This window comes from Psittacula echo, assembly GCF_963264785.1.
Source record: "Psittacula echo genome assembly, chromosome: 5".
In the NCBI taxonomy this organism is placed as follows: domain Eukaryota; kingdom Metazoa; phylum Chordata; class Aves; order Psittaciformes; family Psittacidae; genus Psittacula; species Psittacula echo.
Window position 1 is genome coordinate 75605984 of NC_137739.1, and position 19885 is coordinate 75625868.

Here is a 19885-nt window from a genome sequence, read left to right on the forward strand (position 1 = left end):
TGCCAGCCCCAAGGCCAAACAGTTCTTAGTTTTTTGAATGTACGCTAAATTTAATCCCAGTATAAAGTTTACTATCAAGGGCTGTCTTTATGGTGTTCTTCATAATGGACCTGCTGATCAAATAATCTCTACTGAGTTAGCTTTCTTTTTCTACTCAAGTGAACATTTGTGGAAGCATACTGGAAATATTTGTCCATAGATTACACTGGGGAGGAGAAACTGAAATCTGTTTTTGCTACATAGTGTTGTTTATCTGAACTCTGATGAGTGTGCGGAATTGTACCTATAAAGATTTGTTTTATATTTTAACAGGTCAGACAATTTTCTACTACTTGGCAGAAAATCACAGCCTGCAAGAATACTTTCTGCAAGAAACAGAGACCCTAATGTGGCAGAACATAACACCAGCACAGGTATACTGCTGTGCCATTCAATATATACCTTTCTTCACTGATGTGAAGTAACTTGCTTCCTTCTGCGGAGAAGGACTTGGGGGTGTTGGTCGATGAAAAAATGAACATGAGCTGGCAGTGTGCGCTCACAGCCCAGAAAGCCAACCGTGTCCTGGGCTGCATCAAAAGGAGCGTGACCAGCAGGTCGAAGGAGGTGATCCTGCCCCTCTACTCTGCTCTCGGGAGACCTCACTTGGAGTATTGTGTGCAGTTCTGGTGTCCTCAACATAAAAAGGACATGGAACTGTTGGAACAAGTCCAGAGGAGGGTCACGAGGATGATCAGGGGACTGGAGCACCTCCCGTATGGAGACAGGCTGAGAAAGTTGGGGCTGTTCAGCCTGGAGAAGAGAAGGCTGCGTGGAGACCTCATAGCAGCCTTCCAGTATCTGAAGGGGGCCTCTAAGGGTGCTGGGGAGGGACTCTTCATAAGCAACTGTAGTGATAGGACAAGGGGTAACGGGTTCAAACTTAAACAGGGGAAGTTTAGATTGGATATAAGGAGGAAGTTCTTTACTGAGAGGGTGGTGAGGCACTGGAATGGGTTGCCCAGGACAGTTGTAAATGCTCCATCCCTGGCAAGTGTTCAAGGCCAGGTTGGACAGAGCCTTGGGTGACGTTTTAGTGTGAGGTGTCCCTGCCCATGGCAGGGGGATTGGAACTGGATGATCTCAAGGTCCTTTCCGACCCTAACTATTCTATGATTCTATGTAGGAGAATGTTCACTTGATGTCTGTTCTTATTTATTCAATGAGCTCCTGTCCCTTCATCACCGTCCATAGCACTGCTTGCTGGAAGAGTGTCACCATCTTGTGTATCCCAAAGCAAAATATTCCATAGCAGAACAAAACAACCTGCTCTGATCCAAGTTCTCAGCTGAAGAAGAAAACACAAGAAGTCTTCTTGAAGATTTTAGTATGGCTCTTCATCTCATGTGGATGAGGTGACAGTGACAGCCAACAGTGCAGAACTTCAAGACAGATGGGCATGTGTGGGTGGTGGGAAACATACAAGTGATATGCAGGTAGACTCCACAACTCGTTAAAGTTGTAAAGTAGGTATGCTTTATTCAGCGCTGAGACGCATGGGGGATCGCTCCTCCAAAAGCATGTGCACCTCAGTGTTGTTCTCCTTCATAGTTATCCTCTAAACTATTACATATTCATGAGGTTACGCAATACGCCTATACACGTTCATGTCCTATCCCCTCTTCGTATTATAGTGAGGTAAAAGATCCTTGCTTGTGTAGTGTCTCCTGGTGGTCGTGGGTGAGGGTCTCAAGATGAAGTAAAGAGTCTTCCTTGAACTTTTCACCTCTAGTCATTGTGCATATTCCCTGGTGATTTAGTCACTGTCCAAACTGCAAAGCTGATTTCAGCTGGCTTAGGGGTCCGGAGAGCAGGAACCAAGTTACTGTTCCTTCCTCTTATCAATAGCCTTTGGTCCTCTCACCCTGTTCCGGCAAGCACAATAAGTGTTGAGCACGCATTTGTTGAGTAAACATGAGTAAGCAGTAACAGTGTTAAGCAAGTGGCTTAACCCTAACCCCCCTGTACATTGGCTAACCCTTCACATCACCGGTACCATCACGTCTTCAGCCATGGGAAGTAAAAACACAGTCTGGTACTCTGGTAGCACGCGAGGAAAATGCCTGGGGCACTCTAGTTGTTGGCATTACCAGAGTTAGGTCACCTTGGTTATGCTTACCAATCCCTTCAATTAAATGCAGGGTTAATTCCATGGAATTTGTGGAACATGAAGTTAAAGGAACATGAAAAAACTTAGGCCATTTTAGATATTATAATGATCCTTTAAAGGATTCCTGAAGTAATTAGTGGTGTTTGAGTTTGTTTTTTTGTTGTTTTATTGGTTTTGTGGGTGTTTTTTCTTTCACCGAAACGAAGATGTTTCTATGGTTTATAATTGTAACATAAAAATGTGTTTTCTGACTTCTACAGTACGTGAATGTAAAGATTTCTTGTGTTGTAATTAGTATTTTACTATTTTCACTTAGTTATGACTTTATTTGGCTTTTAATGCTGAATTATTTAGTAATCGGTTGTTCATATTTGAAAGACTTTGGACTAAAAAATAATTTTTCAATGTTTGAGTTATACAACAACCTGGGTCGGTCTGTAGATGAAAGGCTTTGCATATGAAAAATTAATACAGCCTGAGCACCTTTAGAATCATAGAATAGTTAGGGTTGGAAAGGACCTTAAGATCATCTAGTTCCAACCCTCCTGTCATGGGCAGGGACACCTCACGCTAAACCATGTCACCCAAGGCTCTGTCCAACCTGGCCTTGAACACTTGCCAGGGATGGAGCATTCACAACTTCCCTGGGCAGCCCATTCCAGTGCCTCACCACCCTTACAGTAAAGAACTTCCTCCTTATATCCAATCTAAACTTCCCCTGTTTAAGTTTGAACCCGTTACATTTCTTTGTTGAAATACTCAGATTTCTGTAGGCAAAGCTGCTCACACTATATGCATAAACCAGACTGAGGGTGTCCGAAAATGTAACTATTTGCGGATCCTGTAGTACAAAGGAAAAAGTATTTAAGTTTATTTTTTAATTTTTTTAGTATTTGATTTGTTTCCTTTAGCATGGCCAGCATTTGGTGATAATGTTAGCACAGTTGGCGAGCATTTGAGCTGTGGCAACAGGTGTGGAGATTATGAGGACAAGAAGCAAGAAGTGTCACGTACTACTTTTCAAAGTCAAAATATGGAACACCAAAGAAATTATAAGCGTTCAAAAGGTTTGTGAGTTTGCTGTATCACTGTTCATCTGAGCTCTCATGTCAAAAACTGAGGTTATGTATAGTCTTTTGTAAACCAGGTTGTATAGAAAATGCATTTTAAGTGTGGTTTCCTTATTTCTAGTCTTTATATTTATGCTGCCAAGTTGGATTTTTTCCTGACATTAACTGAAATTAGACTGCCAATTAAAATTATAAGTCAAGTGATAGTACATGGCATGAAAAAAAGGACCAAGTTGTTATATATCTCAGTCTGAATAAGTGAACAGCTTTAAAAATAAGTTTGGTTTTAAATTACTCTGTTCATTGGTAAAATTAAGAAACTTAAACTATAACACTAAACATTTCATTTCTAACTATGTCATTTTAATGCATCCTAGGAGCTACTGCCCCCTACCTAAGTCAGTTTAAGGAGCACATAGTTTCACTGTCTCTTGTTCACAGCTCCCTAAAAGTGGTGAAAATAGGTATCAAATAAGTATGTTTTAGTGATAAATAGAAAATTAAACAAACATTGAATAATGAAGATCTTTGTCCCAATAAGACTTTTTGTTTTCTCCATATCTTGTGTCAACATTAAACGTGGGCAGTTTTGTCTGTTTTATAGGAAGGGTGAAGCTGAGCAATGGAAGTAAACTTTATAATCAGATCTGTAAATCCTAAACAAAAAAACCTAGAACACCACCACCTGCTTATCCTGTGATGCCCGTAAAATTCTGTGAAATTGAAGTTTTTAAGTTTTTGGGCTTGAAGCTGAGGTTAGGACAGAAAGTTCTGATCTGGGGGTTTGTCAGTTATGGTCTAAGACAGAATTGCTCATGAAGCTTCAAGTTTATATTCAAGAAAATCCCAAAAGACCAATTCTGACCTTTCTTGGATTTCAAACCTTGGAACATTCAGACACCTATGATCAGGTTTGTGGGAGGATAAAGTAACACTTTCAGGAGAAACCCTTCTTGACTTACCTTTCTTCTCATAAAGCATAGAAAAGAGAGCTCCAAAATTAAAACTATGAAATCAGATAATTTGTAAAGTAAAGAGCTATCTGCCAGACTCTTACCTGTGATTTTTTTTGGCAAACTAAAGCCTGAGATGAGAGCATTAAGTGTAACAGAGTTGTCAAGAGTCCCAAGTTGTCGAGATGCTGTAGCTTGTCTGGTAAAGGGCGTTTTGCAGCAGCTGCAGATGTAGGGCTCTCAGTTTACCAGAATACTTCTCAGCTGAGATGGTTCAGTAGTCCCCTCACTTCATTTCTGCACATTCTGGCAGAAAGTAAGTAATCAGGCTCTGCTAAATCATATTTTCTGTTTAGAAATTTCAGATGAATCAGATTAAATAGCAAAAGTAAATTGTGCCCTTCTTTTGTCACAAACTGTAATTTTTACTTGCAACTAGTGCAGCCAATATAGAAGTACATAATATATGTCATCCACTTAGGTGGACAATTTGAGGGACTGCTAATTTAGATGGGAAACATCATTAAGTGCTGCTTGGGAGAAGATACTTTAGCAAATTCTGTTACGATTCATGTAAGAAACAGTGCTGCTGTCCTTTCAGTAAGTGAGTTAGGAACTTCTGGGGTTTTTTTTCAGTGGAATAAGTTGGCTTAAAAATCCTCTTGCAAACATTGGTTTTCTTTATGATCTTTTAGCAGCAGTTTTGTTTGCTATATGCTTTCCATGGTTTTGGGGATATAAATATTTAATAATTCGTCTTAACTTCAGTAACTTGCAAATATACTGATTCATTAAAGCTATAACTTCAGATGTCAGTGTATAACATTTTAGAAGAATAAAACATGTACCAAAGTGTAAGCGTCATTATTTATATTATGTGATTTTATTTTTTTTAAGGTCTTGCGGAGCCAGCATCTAGTTTTACACAGACAAACAATCTAGATTTCATCTCACAAAGTGTCCCGTCTGAAGATGCAGTTGTAATTGCTGGTAAAGGTATTACAAAACCAAAATTATCTCCTACATCTCATAATGTTGTTAAAATGAGGAAAGATGTACCTTTATAGAGTGGGAAAAGGAAAAATAGATTCTGCATATTTTAGATTGTGAACAATCTCCGGTTTAAATGGAAATACAAAGAGTTACACTTCAAAGTTTTGCAGTTACTGAATATGATGTTCTATTCCAACAACAAGGAATAGCAGCATGTTATGAAGATTAGGTCTTGGTTCCAGTCCAGTGTGCCCTCATGTACATACATCCACCCTACTCGGTAGAATAAAGTAAGAGTAGTTACAGGTGGAGATTGGCACTAATAGTATAATAGCAGTGATTTAATCTTCTTGAATTACTTTTGGTTTTCTTTAGGCTTTACTAAGTTCTGCTGAATAAAATGGTTATTTTGGTGAGGGCACAACATGATATTCCTTTCAGGTGTTTCTGGAAATCCTCCTGCACAAGCATACAGACAGTCTCTAGCATGTATAGCAAATGGAGATGACCAAGCTTTGAATGAGACGAGTGAGCAGTCGTCAGGTCCCTGTGGGAGAAGCATCCAGCAGAACAGAGCTTCTCAGTTCTACATTGAAAATGAACAAGAAGTAAGAATTTCAGAACTTTTTTATTGTCTTGCTTCCTGGATTTATGTGTATGAATACAGCTCAATACAGTTTTGTAGTCTCTATGTTGTGGTAAACAAGAGTTTGATTAAAATACCCTATAGCCAGCAAGCTGCTTCTCCCTGCTTTTTGGTTCCACTTGGATATAACAGCAAATTGCTGTGTCAGAAGCTTCCCACCTAACTTGGACGTCTCTGGGAGAAGAGCTGCAGGAGATAATGAAGCTGGAAAATGTCCTCTTTGACTCCCACAGCATGTGGAAATGTGGAAGGAGGAATTGGCTGGTTTTGATCATGTCTTTTTTTTTTTTTTTTCAATGGACGCATTAATCTGGCTCCATTCACAAGTTTTTTTAAAAACCAGTGTCTGAATATCTGTCCCATAATATGGCTTCCTGAAGAGAGGTGTTGCTTTATGAAATGCTGTTTATATCTGTTATAAAGTGGAACAGGTTTTATCTGAATGAAGTGTGATGCAAATTTCAGAAAATTTGAAATTTAAATCGCAAGTCTTTCTGAAAGCATTTAAAATAATATTTTAAGATGAGTAAAAAGTTAATGGTAAACAGTGTCTTAATTTTCTGCTTTCCACTGAAGATATGAATACTTGGAGGGATCAAATTCAATGGCGTAAATGAAGGAATTTATTAAATGTTGCTAAGTTTTCATGAGGAACCACAAAAGTCTTAAACATATAAAAGAGTAGGGTCAGATCACACTGTTAGAAGACCACTGTTAAAAATAAAACCAACAACCCTGTGTGCTTAAATGTGAGTTAGCCCAGCCTGTGTATTTGTTAGGTAAAACTCCAGGAAACTACACAACGCTGCCAAGGAATAGAATATCTTTTCTCATAGACGTCATAGGCAATAGTTCTCTAACTATTCAGATACTCTAGAGTAAGTGAGTATTTCCCTTAAATGTTTAAGCCTGGAATGTTGCTTCTTTTTGCCTGTAGGACCACTTACTGTGCAGAAAGCAGGCATTCAGCACTTTTTGGTATTTTATTTAATATTTGTGTGAATAATTTCCTTTTGCTCTGTAGAATAATGGTGAAATTAATAATTTTCCATGCTTACCTTAGATAATATAAAGAACTGGGTAAGTTATTGAGTAATTTTGTGCATTATGTTGCATATTATAATGGGTAAATTAATTTTTTGCAGAATAAAGTTACCTTGTCAAAATCTGCCCAGGATAAGATGAAATCGAATAGAAGAAAAGAAAGAGAATACAATCATAAAGAATATCAGGATGTCACAGACCTTGGAGGAAAGGATCAAAAACCTTGGGAAAACCTTGAACCAAATGAACCAGAGATAATGACAGCAGAAAGTGAGAATTAGTGTTTGTCTTGAATAATACACTTTTCAATGCTGCTGAAATGGACATGAAAATTCTGTGATAACTACAAAAAAATTGTGACTGTTCAGTGTGAATAGGGTATTACTAGAATTAATTTTACACTGTAGTTTACTCTTTAGTCATTTGTTGTCAGCCTTATAAAGCAAATGGTGGAGAATAAAGTGCTTATGGGAAATATTTGAAAGACTAGTTAAGAAAAATTGAAAGACTAGTTAAGAAAAATTTCAAAAGACAAATTAGGACTGGAAACACTTGTGGGGTTTTTTGTTTTGTTTGTTTGTTTCTTCTGGTAAGTTGTTGTTGTAGTTCAGACATTTCCTTCTATTTTCTAGAGGTAAATCTCTGTGGGGATATATTAACATCATCAAGAAATGTATCCTTGTCATTAGAAAATGTGGCCTTGAATCCTTCATTAAAAATAACATCCAGCTTCAAGAAGACAAAATGTCCAGCCTTGCTACAATCTGGTAAGCTGTTTAAGTTAACTATTAAAATATTTGGATGTGTGGAGTGGGGCAGTTCCAAAATACATTTAGTTTTATTATGAGTTATTTGTACAACAGACAGTCCTGAGGTGCTCTAGAAGGTTAGTAATTTTGGGGTGGTGGTGAAGGGGATTTGAATTCATCAACATGTGCATCTAGTTTTGCACTAAACAATCCACTATATTTGTGACTCCTTAAAGTGATGACTGTTTGAAAAAAAATTCATTCACGTGAATGAATTAGTGAGTGATCAAGGTTGTAACTGGGAAAGCTGTCCTTTTGAAAACCTGGTCCCTTAGTAGCAGCAGTCTATATCTCAAACTTTTTTATATTTCCTTCCTTGGAATGAATTAGTTTTTTCAGATTATGCTGATTATTTCTTATGCTTCATGACTTCGCAGATGAAATTTCTCTTAGGGCACAAGGATACTGTAAAGACCAGAGCCCATCAGTCACAGGAGTAACGGACACATCAGAACTGCAGCCCGTTTCAAAACCAGAAACGGCACTGACAGAAGCCTTGACACTTCTAGCTGATGATAACTGGTAGGTGTAAACATCTGTCTGCAACCTGGATGTAATGTAGAAGGCATTTATTTTGGTAACTTTAAAACCAAACAAACAAAAAACCCAAAATAAAAAAGCAAAAAGGACATAACATAAAAAGTAGTGAGAAGGATTGCAAGTCATACATGAGAAAAAAAGGGTTTTTTCAGTCTAAACCTAGATTAAACTGTGACTATTGTAAATTGAGGCCTGATAGATAAGCTTTCAGAGGCTTGTGGACCTGTGTAAGTTTAAGCATTGATCTGGAGAGGGCCCCCACCAATGTCTTCCTGTCACATCCTGTAGAAAATAAGGCTTCAGTGGGCTCTGACTGGTGAAATGGGGCTACAGTGCTGCTACCTTTTCAACTCAGGGAAGGAAAGTAATGCTTTAATTGCCCCTAGTGCAAGCTGTGAACAGAACTGTAGGATAGAATTGAGAGATTGGTATGCTAAAATACCCCCACTACTGCATTAAAAGAAAGACTCACATTGAAAGAATTTTGTACATTCTATGCCATTGCTTAATTTTACAATCTAATTTGTTTGCCGTTTGGTTTCTTGGAATTCTAGGTTTTAATATTTTTATAAAAAATTACAAATTGAATTACTTGATTGCATTTGAATTATTTTTTTTTGTTGTTTTTTACATAGGAAGAAAAAAATGGAAGGTCTGAACTTCGTTAGACGTTTGTCTGCCTACCATGCGACTGTTCTGACTGCAAAGCTACATGAAACAAGCATAGCTGTGGCTCAAGAGGTTAAACTTTACTATCAGAGTATTTCACTGACTGTGTGGGTGTATGTATTGTATAGCTCTCAGATAAGCTGAAATCTGGTAAGGATGAGTTTGTGTTCAGCAAAGGAGCTCATGCTTCAGATACCAACACTTGATCTGATTTGCTGAAAGACTGAAAATATTTAGATAACAGTAATGTTTTTCATGTGTATGTATTTTAATTCTCACACGTTGTGCATCAAGTTAGAAATATATTTCTCAGTTGCTTTTAATGTTAGTTTAAAATTACAAAGGGAAACATTAAGTTTTATTTATTTTAAAGTATATTTTATAAACATTATTCATTGTTTGTTTGGGTTTTTCCTGTGTGCAGGTCAAGAATTTACGCTCAGGTGTTTCTCGAGCTGCTGTGGTCTGTTTAGGGGATTTGTTCACCTACCTGAAAAAGAGCATGGATCAAGAACTAGATTATACAGTAAAAATCCTTTTGCACAAAGCTGGTGAATCCAACACATTTATAAGGGAAGAGGTAGACAAAGCACTGAAGGCTATGGTTAATAATGTGACTCCAGCACGTGCACTTTGTTCTCTTATAGATGGAGGGCAAAGGTAATTCTTATAGACTTTATATAGAAATAACTTGTGAATAGGTTAAGTTTACCTAATATAGTCTTTTTAAAAGAAAAATAAAAATAGAGTAGGCAGAAATTTGAAAATATAGTAAGTCAGCTCTGCAAAACTTCTACCCAGGGCAATGTTTGTAGGTGTAGAAGTAAAATGTAGACCCCCAACCTTCTCTTTCTAAACATTATGTTAAAAGTTAGCTGTTGATTTTTGGAGCTTGCTATATTTTCTTGTAATTTTGCAACACTTAAGTAATTTTATTTGCTTTTAGTGTACTGTTCTTAGGAAACTGCTATTTTGCTTTGCGTAGTGAAGCTCACATATAGCATTCTCTTTTTGCATTTGCTCTGCAATAAAATTACTGTCTTTTCAGTTTTCAGCACTAATTTTTATTCAGAAAGATGATTTATAACTTACGGTTCTCTAGCTGCAGCTGTCTTGGTTGATTTCCTGTTCTCTACACTTAACTGGTTAATAGTCTTTTTGTCTGCATTTTAATTTCCTTTACAGTGGTGGTGGCCACTATTTTCTTCAGTACCTGAAACACAACAAGCCCTTATTTCTGGTTGCATGCTTTGATTTTGACCTCTAGCTTGCCTCAGTCTGTAGTAGAAGTTGACTTCCTTTCTTTCACTTTCCCTGTAAAGTATGTTGTTCTTTTTCTTTTATATCCTCATATATCCACTTAATCAAGCATTCCAATATATTAGATATATATATATCTACTTGTACTTGATCTTTTATCTCTCTGTCATCACTTAGATGACATTTAATAGGCTACAGTTCTCATCCCTTCCATTATTTCAGATGCCACATTATGAATCAATCCTAAGATTTGTAGCTGTGCAGAAAATCTAAGACTTACCCTTGATTCAAAATGTTTTGTTTCCTGTTTTGTTTCCTGGGAAGCTGGTTGTTGTGGGGTATGTTGATTCTGTGTCCTGAAAGCCAATGGGAACCATACTGCAATTACCTGAACTTCAAACTGAGAGGCAAATATCAGCCTCAGGACTTAAATTATTTATCAGTCATGCCTGTATGTAGGGTTGGTTTGGTTTTTTTGGTGAATTTAAGAGCATCGGGCAGTTACTGCACACTGCTTTAGTTCAGAAGCCACATAAAGTGGTCTGTTCATGTACTTTCATCTTGTCTTCAGAAATCCTTAGACAAGCAATACTTATGATCATAATTGGCTACATCTGATCTCCCCATTTTCAGTGGCAGATTCAAATACACTGAACTATCCTTAAGAATTTTCTAGACTTATAAAGGTTTGATCCATCCAATTTGTGAACTCAGATATCTAAGGCATCAAAATTATCTGAGCAGTGAGCCCGAATACAGCATTTGAAGCAGGGATTAAGTTCTTCACAGCTAAGAAGACTTCAGTCAAAGCAGTGTCTAAATTATGGAGTACAGTATGTTTTTAATGTGTAACACATCAGTGGATGGCCTAACTAGCACTGTGAGTTACAGCTTTTCTAGTATTGGCCTCACGATACTCTGGCCGTATGAGCAACAAAGCCCATGCAGCACATTCAGAGCTGTTGCCTCTAGAGGCTGTAACAGTGAATGTGAGAATTACCTTTCAAAGTGGAAATCTGGGAGAAAAATTACGTGTCTTCAGTATGAGCTGGAAAGGTTCTGTTGGACACAACTGCAATTACACAAAGGATATATTTTCTAAATTGGGCAATTTTTGCTCTAAAGATACTGGACTGTTGCTGTAAACTCACCTCTATGAGCAGGTGTTTGATCCAAGAGCATGATTCCGAGACTAATCTCAAAATGATTATATTTCAGGAATTTTAAAATCGTGTTTCTTACCTGTATGAACCAAGTTTAATTCTAAGGTCTTACATGCATACAAAAAGATTTCTAACTATTCTGTGTGAGCAGCAGGCATTCATGGGGAATGGGGGCTTGTTTGCCTCTGCGGAGTGAGGGCTTTGCGCCTCATGGTTCTTGTTTTCCATTTGGTGCATGCAGCAGGAGTTAAGTCTGTTACCGCTTCCCTTCTCCTGAGACATGTGGCTGCTATACAGACATAACTGCAAGTACTAAGCATGAGCCAAAACTAGTCTTAAGCTAGTCTTAAACTTGGTAGCGCAGCAGCAGCAGCTGAGAGGATGGCTGCGTTAGCAGGGAGCTCAGCATGGGAGCTGCTACACTACTGGAGAGACTTTGCAGCCTGGGGTGTCTTCTGAATTGCCACAATTTGCAGTTGGAATAGATCCAGTTAGTTGTCTTTGTGCAAACTGAAGCTGCTTTGTGCGGTATAATCCAGTGATAGTTTTATATCCAGTAAGGCCGTGGTAATTTGTGGAACCAGAGAAAATGAAATCTTGGTGAAATGGGAACACAGTTATTCAGGAAGAGCACTGGACATTCATGTCAAACCGAAAAGCTGGGAGCCACTAATGTGGCTTTGAAGTCAATTCTGTACCTTAGCTCTCCTTCAAACCTGTATCTCCTGATGCACTATACAAATGTCTCATTGACTGTGCAATGAAACTGGCCTCAAAGTACAGTTTTTAATCCAAAGATAAAAATAAAATTGGAAAAGTTTGAATTTGCAGAATTGTGTACCCTGAAATGTGGGATCAGTAGGTATAGCAGAACTTATATGAAAGGTTAGTTTGCTGCACAAGTTTGAAACTTAATTCCAGCTGTTCTCTCGTTTTCATCAGCATAGGTGTTTGAGATTTTAAGTGAATGAAATGAAATCTAATCAAATGGATTACCCTTTTTAATAAAGTTGTCTATGCTCCACATCTCTATATGACCAGAATAAGGATCTGCATATCACCAGTATAGTACTTGCAGATTATGCTAAAGATGAAAAAAGAGAAGAAAACTTGTATAATCTATTTGGTAGAGCACATAAATACTGCTGTTTGACTCCTGTGAGGAGTTTTTACTAAGCAGTTGTGTTTTCTTTAGCCACCTGAATTCAGCTGTGAGAAGATGCACAGCTCAGCACCTCTCAGACACTGTAGAATGTATGGGCCTGGACCGGATTCTGTCTGGAACCAAAGTTGTCGCTGATCGGCTTTTCCCTGCAATAGTCAGGTTTGCACAGGATAGTTCACAACAAACAAGGTTAGTAAATTTAACAGTTAAGATAAGCACATTCCAGGTGGCTGAATCATAGAGTCACGGGATCATGGAATGGTTTGGGTTGGAAGGGACCTTAAAGATTATGTAGTTCCACCTCCCTGCCACAGGCAGGGACACCTTCCACTAGACCAGGTTGCTCAAAGCCCCGTCCAACCTGGCCTTGAACACTTCCGGGGGTGGGGCACCCACGGCTTCTCTGGGCAACCTGTGCCAGTGTCTCACCACCCTCACAGGGAAGAACTTCTTCCTAACATCTAATCTAAATCCACAGTCTTTCAATTTAAAGCCATTCTCCCTTGACCTACCCCTACATGCCCATGTCAAAAGCCCCTCTCCAGCTTTCTTACCAGTTACTTTAGGTACTAGAAGCTGCTGTAAGGTCTCCCCTTTTCTCCAAGGTGAACAACTCCAGCTCTCTCAGCCTGTCTCCATAAGAGAGGTGCTTCAGCCCTCAGAGCATCTTCCTTGGCCTCTTCTGGTCTTGCTCTAACAGGTCCATGCCCTCCTTATGTTGGTGGCCCTAGTGCTGGATGCAGTGCTGCAAGTGGGGTCTCATCAGAGTGGAGTAGAGGGGATGAATTCTTTCTCATGACCTGCTGGCCACGCTGCTGGTGATGCACCCCAGCATATGGCTGGCTTTCTGGGCTGCAAGCGCCACATGGCACAGGGGCTCAAAGACATACTCTGTTTGGCACAGATGAGATGCAGGACACAGAGGGATTGCTGGCACTGGGATCCATTCTGTCTGACCTACAAGGCTTGACCATCCTATTTAAAGACATCTGAAATGGAAGATTGTTCTCATTAATTTGCTCAGTTGTTGATTAAATAGTGATACTTGAGCACAGTTTTTCTGTGGGAGAATGAAATGTGTGTCTAGATCTATAGATAGCAATCTATCTGTACTTTAATATTTTGGAATTACACATCTATAATTATCAATAGAGATACAAAGCAAATCCATGTTTACAGCTGTAGATGTTGTGGTCTGTTGCCCTTCAGGTATTATGGTCGAAAGATGCTCTTCAGTATGATGACTCATCCTGATTTTGATAAAACAATTGAGAAGTATGTGTTGACCAAGGATTTGCCTTATATTAGGGAATCTGTTATCAACCTACGTGAAAAGGTATGTGGAAAAGCTCTTGTTTAACAGCTGAGAAATGTAAATGCGTACTAGTGGCAGTTAGGGGTAGACAATGAACCTACAGTGAAGGAGGGCAGAGCATTCAGAGTAAGCCAGGTAACCAGGTAACTGCATCATGGCAAGGTGCTGCTTGTTAGCTGCCCTCTGCATGCTTTTACTGCTTGCAGATACACTGAACGAGATGTACTTCACTGCTTTTTATAGCTTGCTTTCTCTAGCAGATCAGAACTGTACCAGCCATGTTAATTAACAGTTGCACCTCTGCGCAGGGTTTGGGTGATCTGCCATTAGATGCACCCTCAGGGAAAGGAAGACATTCCCATACTAGTAGCATTGGACGTTTGAGAGATACTATCAACATCACTGACAGGTAATCATCTTCACTGTTTTACCTTGCTAGTAACAAAACCTCTAGGATAGTAGCCTCACTGCAAGCAGAGAGCACAAAAACATTCACAACAGGGTTGTGAAAAGAAAACGTACCTTCGGGAAATGGAAGAACTTGACACGTCCCAGATAAGCTCTTTTAAATGGTGTAATTGGTAATATTAAAATAGCTTTTTGCACTTTGAAGTTAATTTGCCTATTGACTGCCTATGAAATATACACACAGTGCACAAACCACTTGGATTTCATAGCAGGTCCATGTTATCATCAGTTAAAGATATTGCTGTTCAGACTCTATAAAAAAGACATGTCTAGTGGTAGCCACAATGCAGATTATCCATGCACTTTCCTGGACAGCAAGTACTTAGATCTTAACTGGGGATGCTGAAGGTTTTAGATGATACTGTGTTGCTTTTTAGTTGTCTAAATGCAGAGAACAAAACGTTAAAATTGTTAAACAGAAAATGAAACAGTCTGGAAATAAACACAATATTCAAAAACATAAATAAGCACCTTACTTATATTCAGAAAACACAGTGATAGATTTAAAGACATAAAACCATAAAAATATAATCTTTTAACAAGCCCTAACTCCTAGAATCTGCTAGAGGATAACATATTCTTTTAGTGAAAACACTGAGATTTTGAGGTTAAAACTCCTATTTCAGCGTGCTTATGTGTTCACTAAGTAACTTCTTCCTTTCCAACAGAAAGACTACAGAAGCCTATGAAGTCATAAGAAAAACAGCTCCTCGTAATTTACTAGAAAATGAAGACTATGTTAAAGACATTATAGGTTTATTGAACGCAAAGGACTTCCGTGATCGCATACGTGGCATTAAGCAGCTGTTATTTGATGCAGAGAATAATCAAGGCTTTGTTGTTGCAAACATCGTGAAGGTAACTGTATGAAAATATTTTATTTCAAGGGTCTTTAAAGCTGTTTTCTGATAAAAATCTTTGCTCCCTTATTCGATAAGAATGTCTGATTAACAGGAAAATAGTGAGGAATAGGTGAGATATGATCCAGGGTGAGCTGTGCAAGCTACAAAGGTATTAAAGGAAGTAAATAGGATGGAGAAGCTGGAAGTTCTCACGTAGAGACAGCACTCTTTATCCCTGGAATACTGCAGGCAAGTTTTCATGCCATGGCTGAGTAGATATCAAAATATTGGAACAGCTTACAGAAAGAGCAGCAAGGATTAATCAAGATCTGAAAAACTGTCTGAAACACAGCTGCAAATTCTGCCTGCTTGCTTTGCCTAGGAGAATGTGAGGAAAGGTCTTTGTTATGATAAAGCTTACAGTAAGTATCCTTTGTAATAGGAAAGGAGGTTCTGTGGGGGAAAAATACTATGATGAGGTCCAAGAGTTGTAAACTAGAGATAGATACAATGAAAGGAAAACCAATTGTCTTCTAACAGTAGTAGTAACACATCTTTGCTGTGGAACTATGAAATACTTCTGTGGAACTTCACAGTATGTTAAATATGAATGGTTTTGAAATCTTTAGAACATACTTTCTACTAAATACAGCTGTGTCTTGCTAAAAATACTTGCTTTCAGAAAATACAAGTCATACTGAAAGTTACAGATGGCTATTTTGCCTTCTTTACATTGTACAGGAATGATGCAAATTCAGATGAGGTGAGGCACAGTTGAATAACACACAGTACAAATATATCAAATGTTGCTTTACTTGCTCAAAAAAGTATCTCAGGTATTTGCATATCGGAGCCGTCTTTTGCTAAGATGGACAATCAAAGTATAACAATAAAGCAGGAAATGTAGTATCTACCTCAAACATGAATTGTTAATTCTGATGAATGCTGTTTGGATGCTTTTTCAGATTTTTGATGCTTTCAAGTGTCGCTTAAATGACTTAAATAGCAAAGTAAATCGGATTGCTTTGGAGACAATGCACCAGATAATTCCATTGCTGAAAGACAATTTATCACCTGTGATCAACATGTTAATTCCCGCCATGGTCGACAACAACCTGAACTCCAGAAACCCAGGGATTTATGCAGCTGCCAAAAATGTTATTCAGGCTCTGTGTCAACACCTAGGTCAGTAATTTACTCACTCTTAATTTTAAAGAATTTTAATTGTATTAAATTCTAAAGTTAAAGAATTACTCTTTCCAAGTTTCCACCCAATCATTACATTGTGTAATGAATAACTGGCTTTATTCTCACACTTTCTACACCATACAGGTCATCTCAATATTTTGCTGATCCAATACAGGAATACAGCTTGCTGTTTTTTTTCTTTTTCCATAGTAAATGGTTTTGGCTGTGAGGGTGACAGAGCACTGGCACAGGTTGCCCAGAGTGGCTGTGGAGTCTCCGTCCTTGGAGATATTTGAAAGCTGCCTGGACACAGTCCTGGGCAACCAGCTGCAGAGGTTCCGCTTGAGCAGGTGGTTGGACCAGATGATCTCCAGAGGTCCTTCACCCACTTCAACCATTTCTTGTGATTGTTTCATTATCCAGAACTTTGTCACACTGCTTAATCTCCAACAGGTTAAAGAACTAGATTCTTGCTGATTTGTGTATGCCATGACCATTTTCCTTCCTCAACCGTTTCAGCTTTGGAGCAGAATCTCAGTGCTTTCACAGTAAAAGAATATGCTATGATCTACCAGATTCTAGGAGTTAGGCCTTGTTAAAAGAGTATGTTTTTATGCTTTTATGCCTTTAAATCTATCACTGTGTTTTTTGAAGTTGATATAAGTAAGGTTATTATTTACATTTTTGAATATTCTGTTTATTTCCAGACTGTTTAGTTTTCTGTTTAACAATTGTAACATATTTTGTTCTCTGCATTTAGACAACTACTTGCTCCTTCAGCCATTCTGCACAAAAGCCCAGTTTCTAAATGGAAAAGCCAAACAAGACATAACAGAAAAGCTTGCTGGTAAAGTGATGTTTTACTTTGGATGTTTGTTTGTGTACTATCCTTATTAGGCAAATTCATTGTGGAATGGTGATGGTTATACATCTTCCCTTCTGTCACAGTAGACTGTGGGCATTAACGATGTAGTGGTTGTCAAATTTCACCCCCTTCCAATGCAAACTGCAGTTACTACTGATCAAACAATGGCTTATTATTATGGAGTCAGATGGAAGATGTGTAAATATCTAGAAGATATTTATAAATACCTTAAGCTTACAATTGAGTATGGAATCAGAGAGAATGAGGTTTGTTTTGTAATTAGTTTCACTGTGTCAGTATCAGAGTGGGATGTTCTGTATCAAGACTTGGGTACCCACACGCAGCCCTCTGCCTGGTCAGCAGGCGCCTGTTTCTGTGTAGGGCAGGAGGCATGGAGCTGACTGAGGAGCAGTACTCACATCCACATAAGGTTACTAGGAATCATAGAATCACTTTGGGTTGGAAGGGACTTCAAAGATCCCCTAGTTTCCACATAACCCACAGGCAGGAACACCTACCACTAGACCAGGTTGCTCAAAGCCCTGTCCAGCCTGGCCTTGACGAATGAGCCATCTGCTTTTTCTGGGGTTTCCCAGCACAGAAAATACACTGTTCTCTAAGGCTGGCTCCTACTAACTCCTGAATTTCACTCCTCTAACTTTTTTGCTTTTCACAGTTGCTCTTGTTCTCATTTTAAGGCTTTTAGTAATACGTACTGGCTTTGAGCCATAAAGGAGACAAGCTGAGCTGCAGTCACCACAAAGATGGCAGACTTCAGAATGGTCATGTTCCTAAAGCTTAAGAACAAATTTACTCAAAAATTGAAGGCAAATTTGGATTAAAATTTATATACATATTTTAATATTGGGGATTATTACTAGCAGAAGTGCTGAATTTCCTTTTGCTGTTTCAAGTGAACAAGAGATATCTCTATGGGAAATAGGCTTGAATCAAACAGAATATTTGGCTTGGTTTCAGAGTAGCTCTGTATGTAGTAGCTGTGAAATTGAACTAAACATAATGGACAGTCTGTTCTTGAAATATTCCTAAATTTCTGCTTTCTATATGTGAAATCAGCTTTTAAACAGTTCATCTCTTGCTGGTATTTTTTGGGAGTAGTTTGTATTGTATATCAGAGGAGTCCATTCTAGCAAAAAGACAAACATTTGCAAATGAAATACGTAATTCCTGATGCAATTGTCTAAGTAGGAAAATGCTTCATCTTGCAGATATTTATAGTATAGGGCTACTTTGTTCCTTAAACTCAAAAATCTACTGAGTATTTCATAGACAGAGGGGAAATCATAAAACATGAGACGCTACATAGCGCTCTGTGAGAAATACAGGTACCTATGATAATCCTAACTTAAAACAAAAAACAACCAACAAACAAAAAAAACCACTGTAAAACCAAAAAAGAACCAAACCTGAAAAAAAGTTCTTGTTTTAATTTTAAGAATGGAAAACTGTAATTATCAGCAGTACAAGTATGACTGTGTGAACTCCTGAGAGAGGCTAAAAGGGGTGTTTGTAGGCAAAGCTGGTATTTTTTATCAGAGTGCTGATGGTGTTGCAGCAGAGAAGCTCTTGTGTATAGCCAGCATTCCTTCGGTAGTGCTTGAGAAGATGATTTGACATAAAGTGATTTTAAGCACTTCTCAAAGCAGGGCATCACTTCTGAGTTGGGTTTTAAAGATAGTCTTCAAACACCGATTGATGACCTGCTGTGTTTCTTGCAGATATTGTGATGGAGTTATACCCACGGAAGCCTAAAAGTGTGGAGCAGAAAGTTCTAGTTGTCCTTTGGCACCTCCTGGGAAACATGACGAACAGTGGCTCTTTGCCTGGAACCGGCGGGAACATTCGGACAGCCACAGCAAAACTATCAAAAGCACTTTTTGCACAGATGGGACCAAGTCTCTTAACTCGCGCTGCAGCTCAGTCACCATACATCAAGAAGACTTTAGAACAACTTTTGGAGACAGAAAGCTAAAGTAACGATCCCTGTGCGTGCATGAAGCTCCATCAGCTGCTAGGACAGATGGACTGCTGTTTATATGGAAACACACCACACCGTCTCCTGTTATTTTGTTGTGCTGGTATCTCTAGTAGAGAAGGGTCGTCACTGGGAGAGCATGGAAGGTGCGGGGATGTGGAAGTCACCCCTGCTCTCCTGTGTGTTTCTCTAGAGGCCACAGCACAGCACCCTAGGTCTAGTAATAGATTGTTACTGAATAAATACATCTGATGCTTTTTGACTTGGTTTAGAACTGAGCTTTGTATCGGTAAGTGGAAGAAAATCCTGGAGACAGTTAAATAGCACAACAGGGTTTGGTGCGGCAGTTGTGAAGAACATGTATTTTTATAACCGCCGTCTGCAGTTGTGCGGTATTAGCGCGCTGTGGCTGCTGGTACGGTACTGTAACGTTGCTTGCTGGCTGTGCATGCTCATCGGGACGGAACGCACGGCTCCGGCAGCTCGCAGGGAAGCACGGCCCCGCTGTGAGGAAGACGAGCTTCTCCCTTTTCCCCTTCCTTTCCCCCGGAAGCACTGGTAGAGCAGAGGCTGTGGTACCCGCCCCATCTCCCACCGCCGTTACTGTCGCGTTTTACACGGGAACCTGATACAAATAAAGGATTTTATTTCTGTAACGCTCCGGGCGCCGTCTCCGTGCTTGCTGTGGGGAGGCGGGAGCGGGATCGGAGAGAGTAACGCCATTTGGCGGAAGGGAGGGGCAGCGTGGGC

General features: G+C 39.0%; 1 protein-coding gene across 5 annotated transcripts in view; it reads left to right on the plus strand.

Moving 5' to 3' along the window:
• TOGARAM1 (TOG array regulator of axonemal microtubules 1) overlaps positions 1-19791 on the plus strand; it is a 37746-nt gene extending 17955 nt beyond the window's left edge. The window contains exons 7-22 of one of the 5 annotated variants that reach the window (XM_080619992.1): positions 313-413; positions 3040-3216; positions 5070-5168; positions 5607-5773; positions 6957-7125; positions 7488-7622; positions 8042-8186; positions 8840-8945; positions 9298-9533; positions 12492-12650; positions 13671-13797; positions 14085-14185; positions 14913-15102; positions 16052-16271; positions 17035-17121; positions 18879-19791. In XM_080619992.1, coding sequence (XP_080476118.1) covers positions 313-413; positions 3040-3216; positions 5070-5168; positions 5607-5773; positions 6957-7125; positions 7488-7622; positions 8042-8186; positions 8840-8945; positions 9298-9533; positions 12492-12650; positions 13671-13797; positions 14085-14185; positions 14913-15102; positions 16052-16271; positions 17035-17121; positions 18879-19132 — 2473 coding nt within the window. In that variant the 3' untranslated portion in view covers positions 19133-19791. The remainder of the gene's footprint in view (positions 1-312; positions 414-3039; positions 3217-5069; positions 5169-5606; positions 5774-6956; positions 7126-7487; positions 7623-8041; positions 8187-8839; positions 8946-9297; positions 9534-12491; positions 12651-13670; positions 13798-14084; positions 14186-14912; positions 15103-16051; positions 16272-17034; positions 17122-18878) is intronic. The other 4 variants (XM_080619993.1, XM_080619994.1, XM_080619995.1 and 1 more) reach the window with 4 other exon arrangements.
• The last annotated feature ends 94 nt before the right edge of the window (positions 19792-19885 follow it).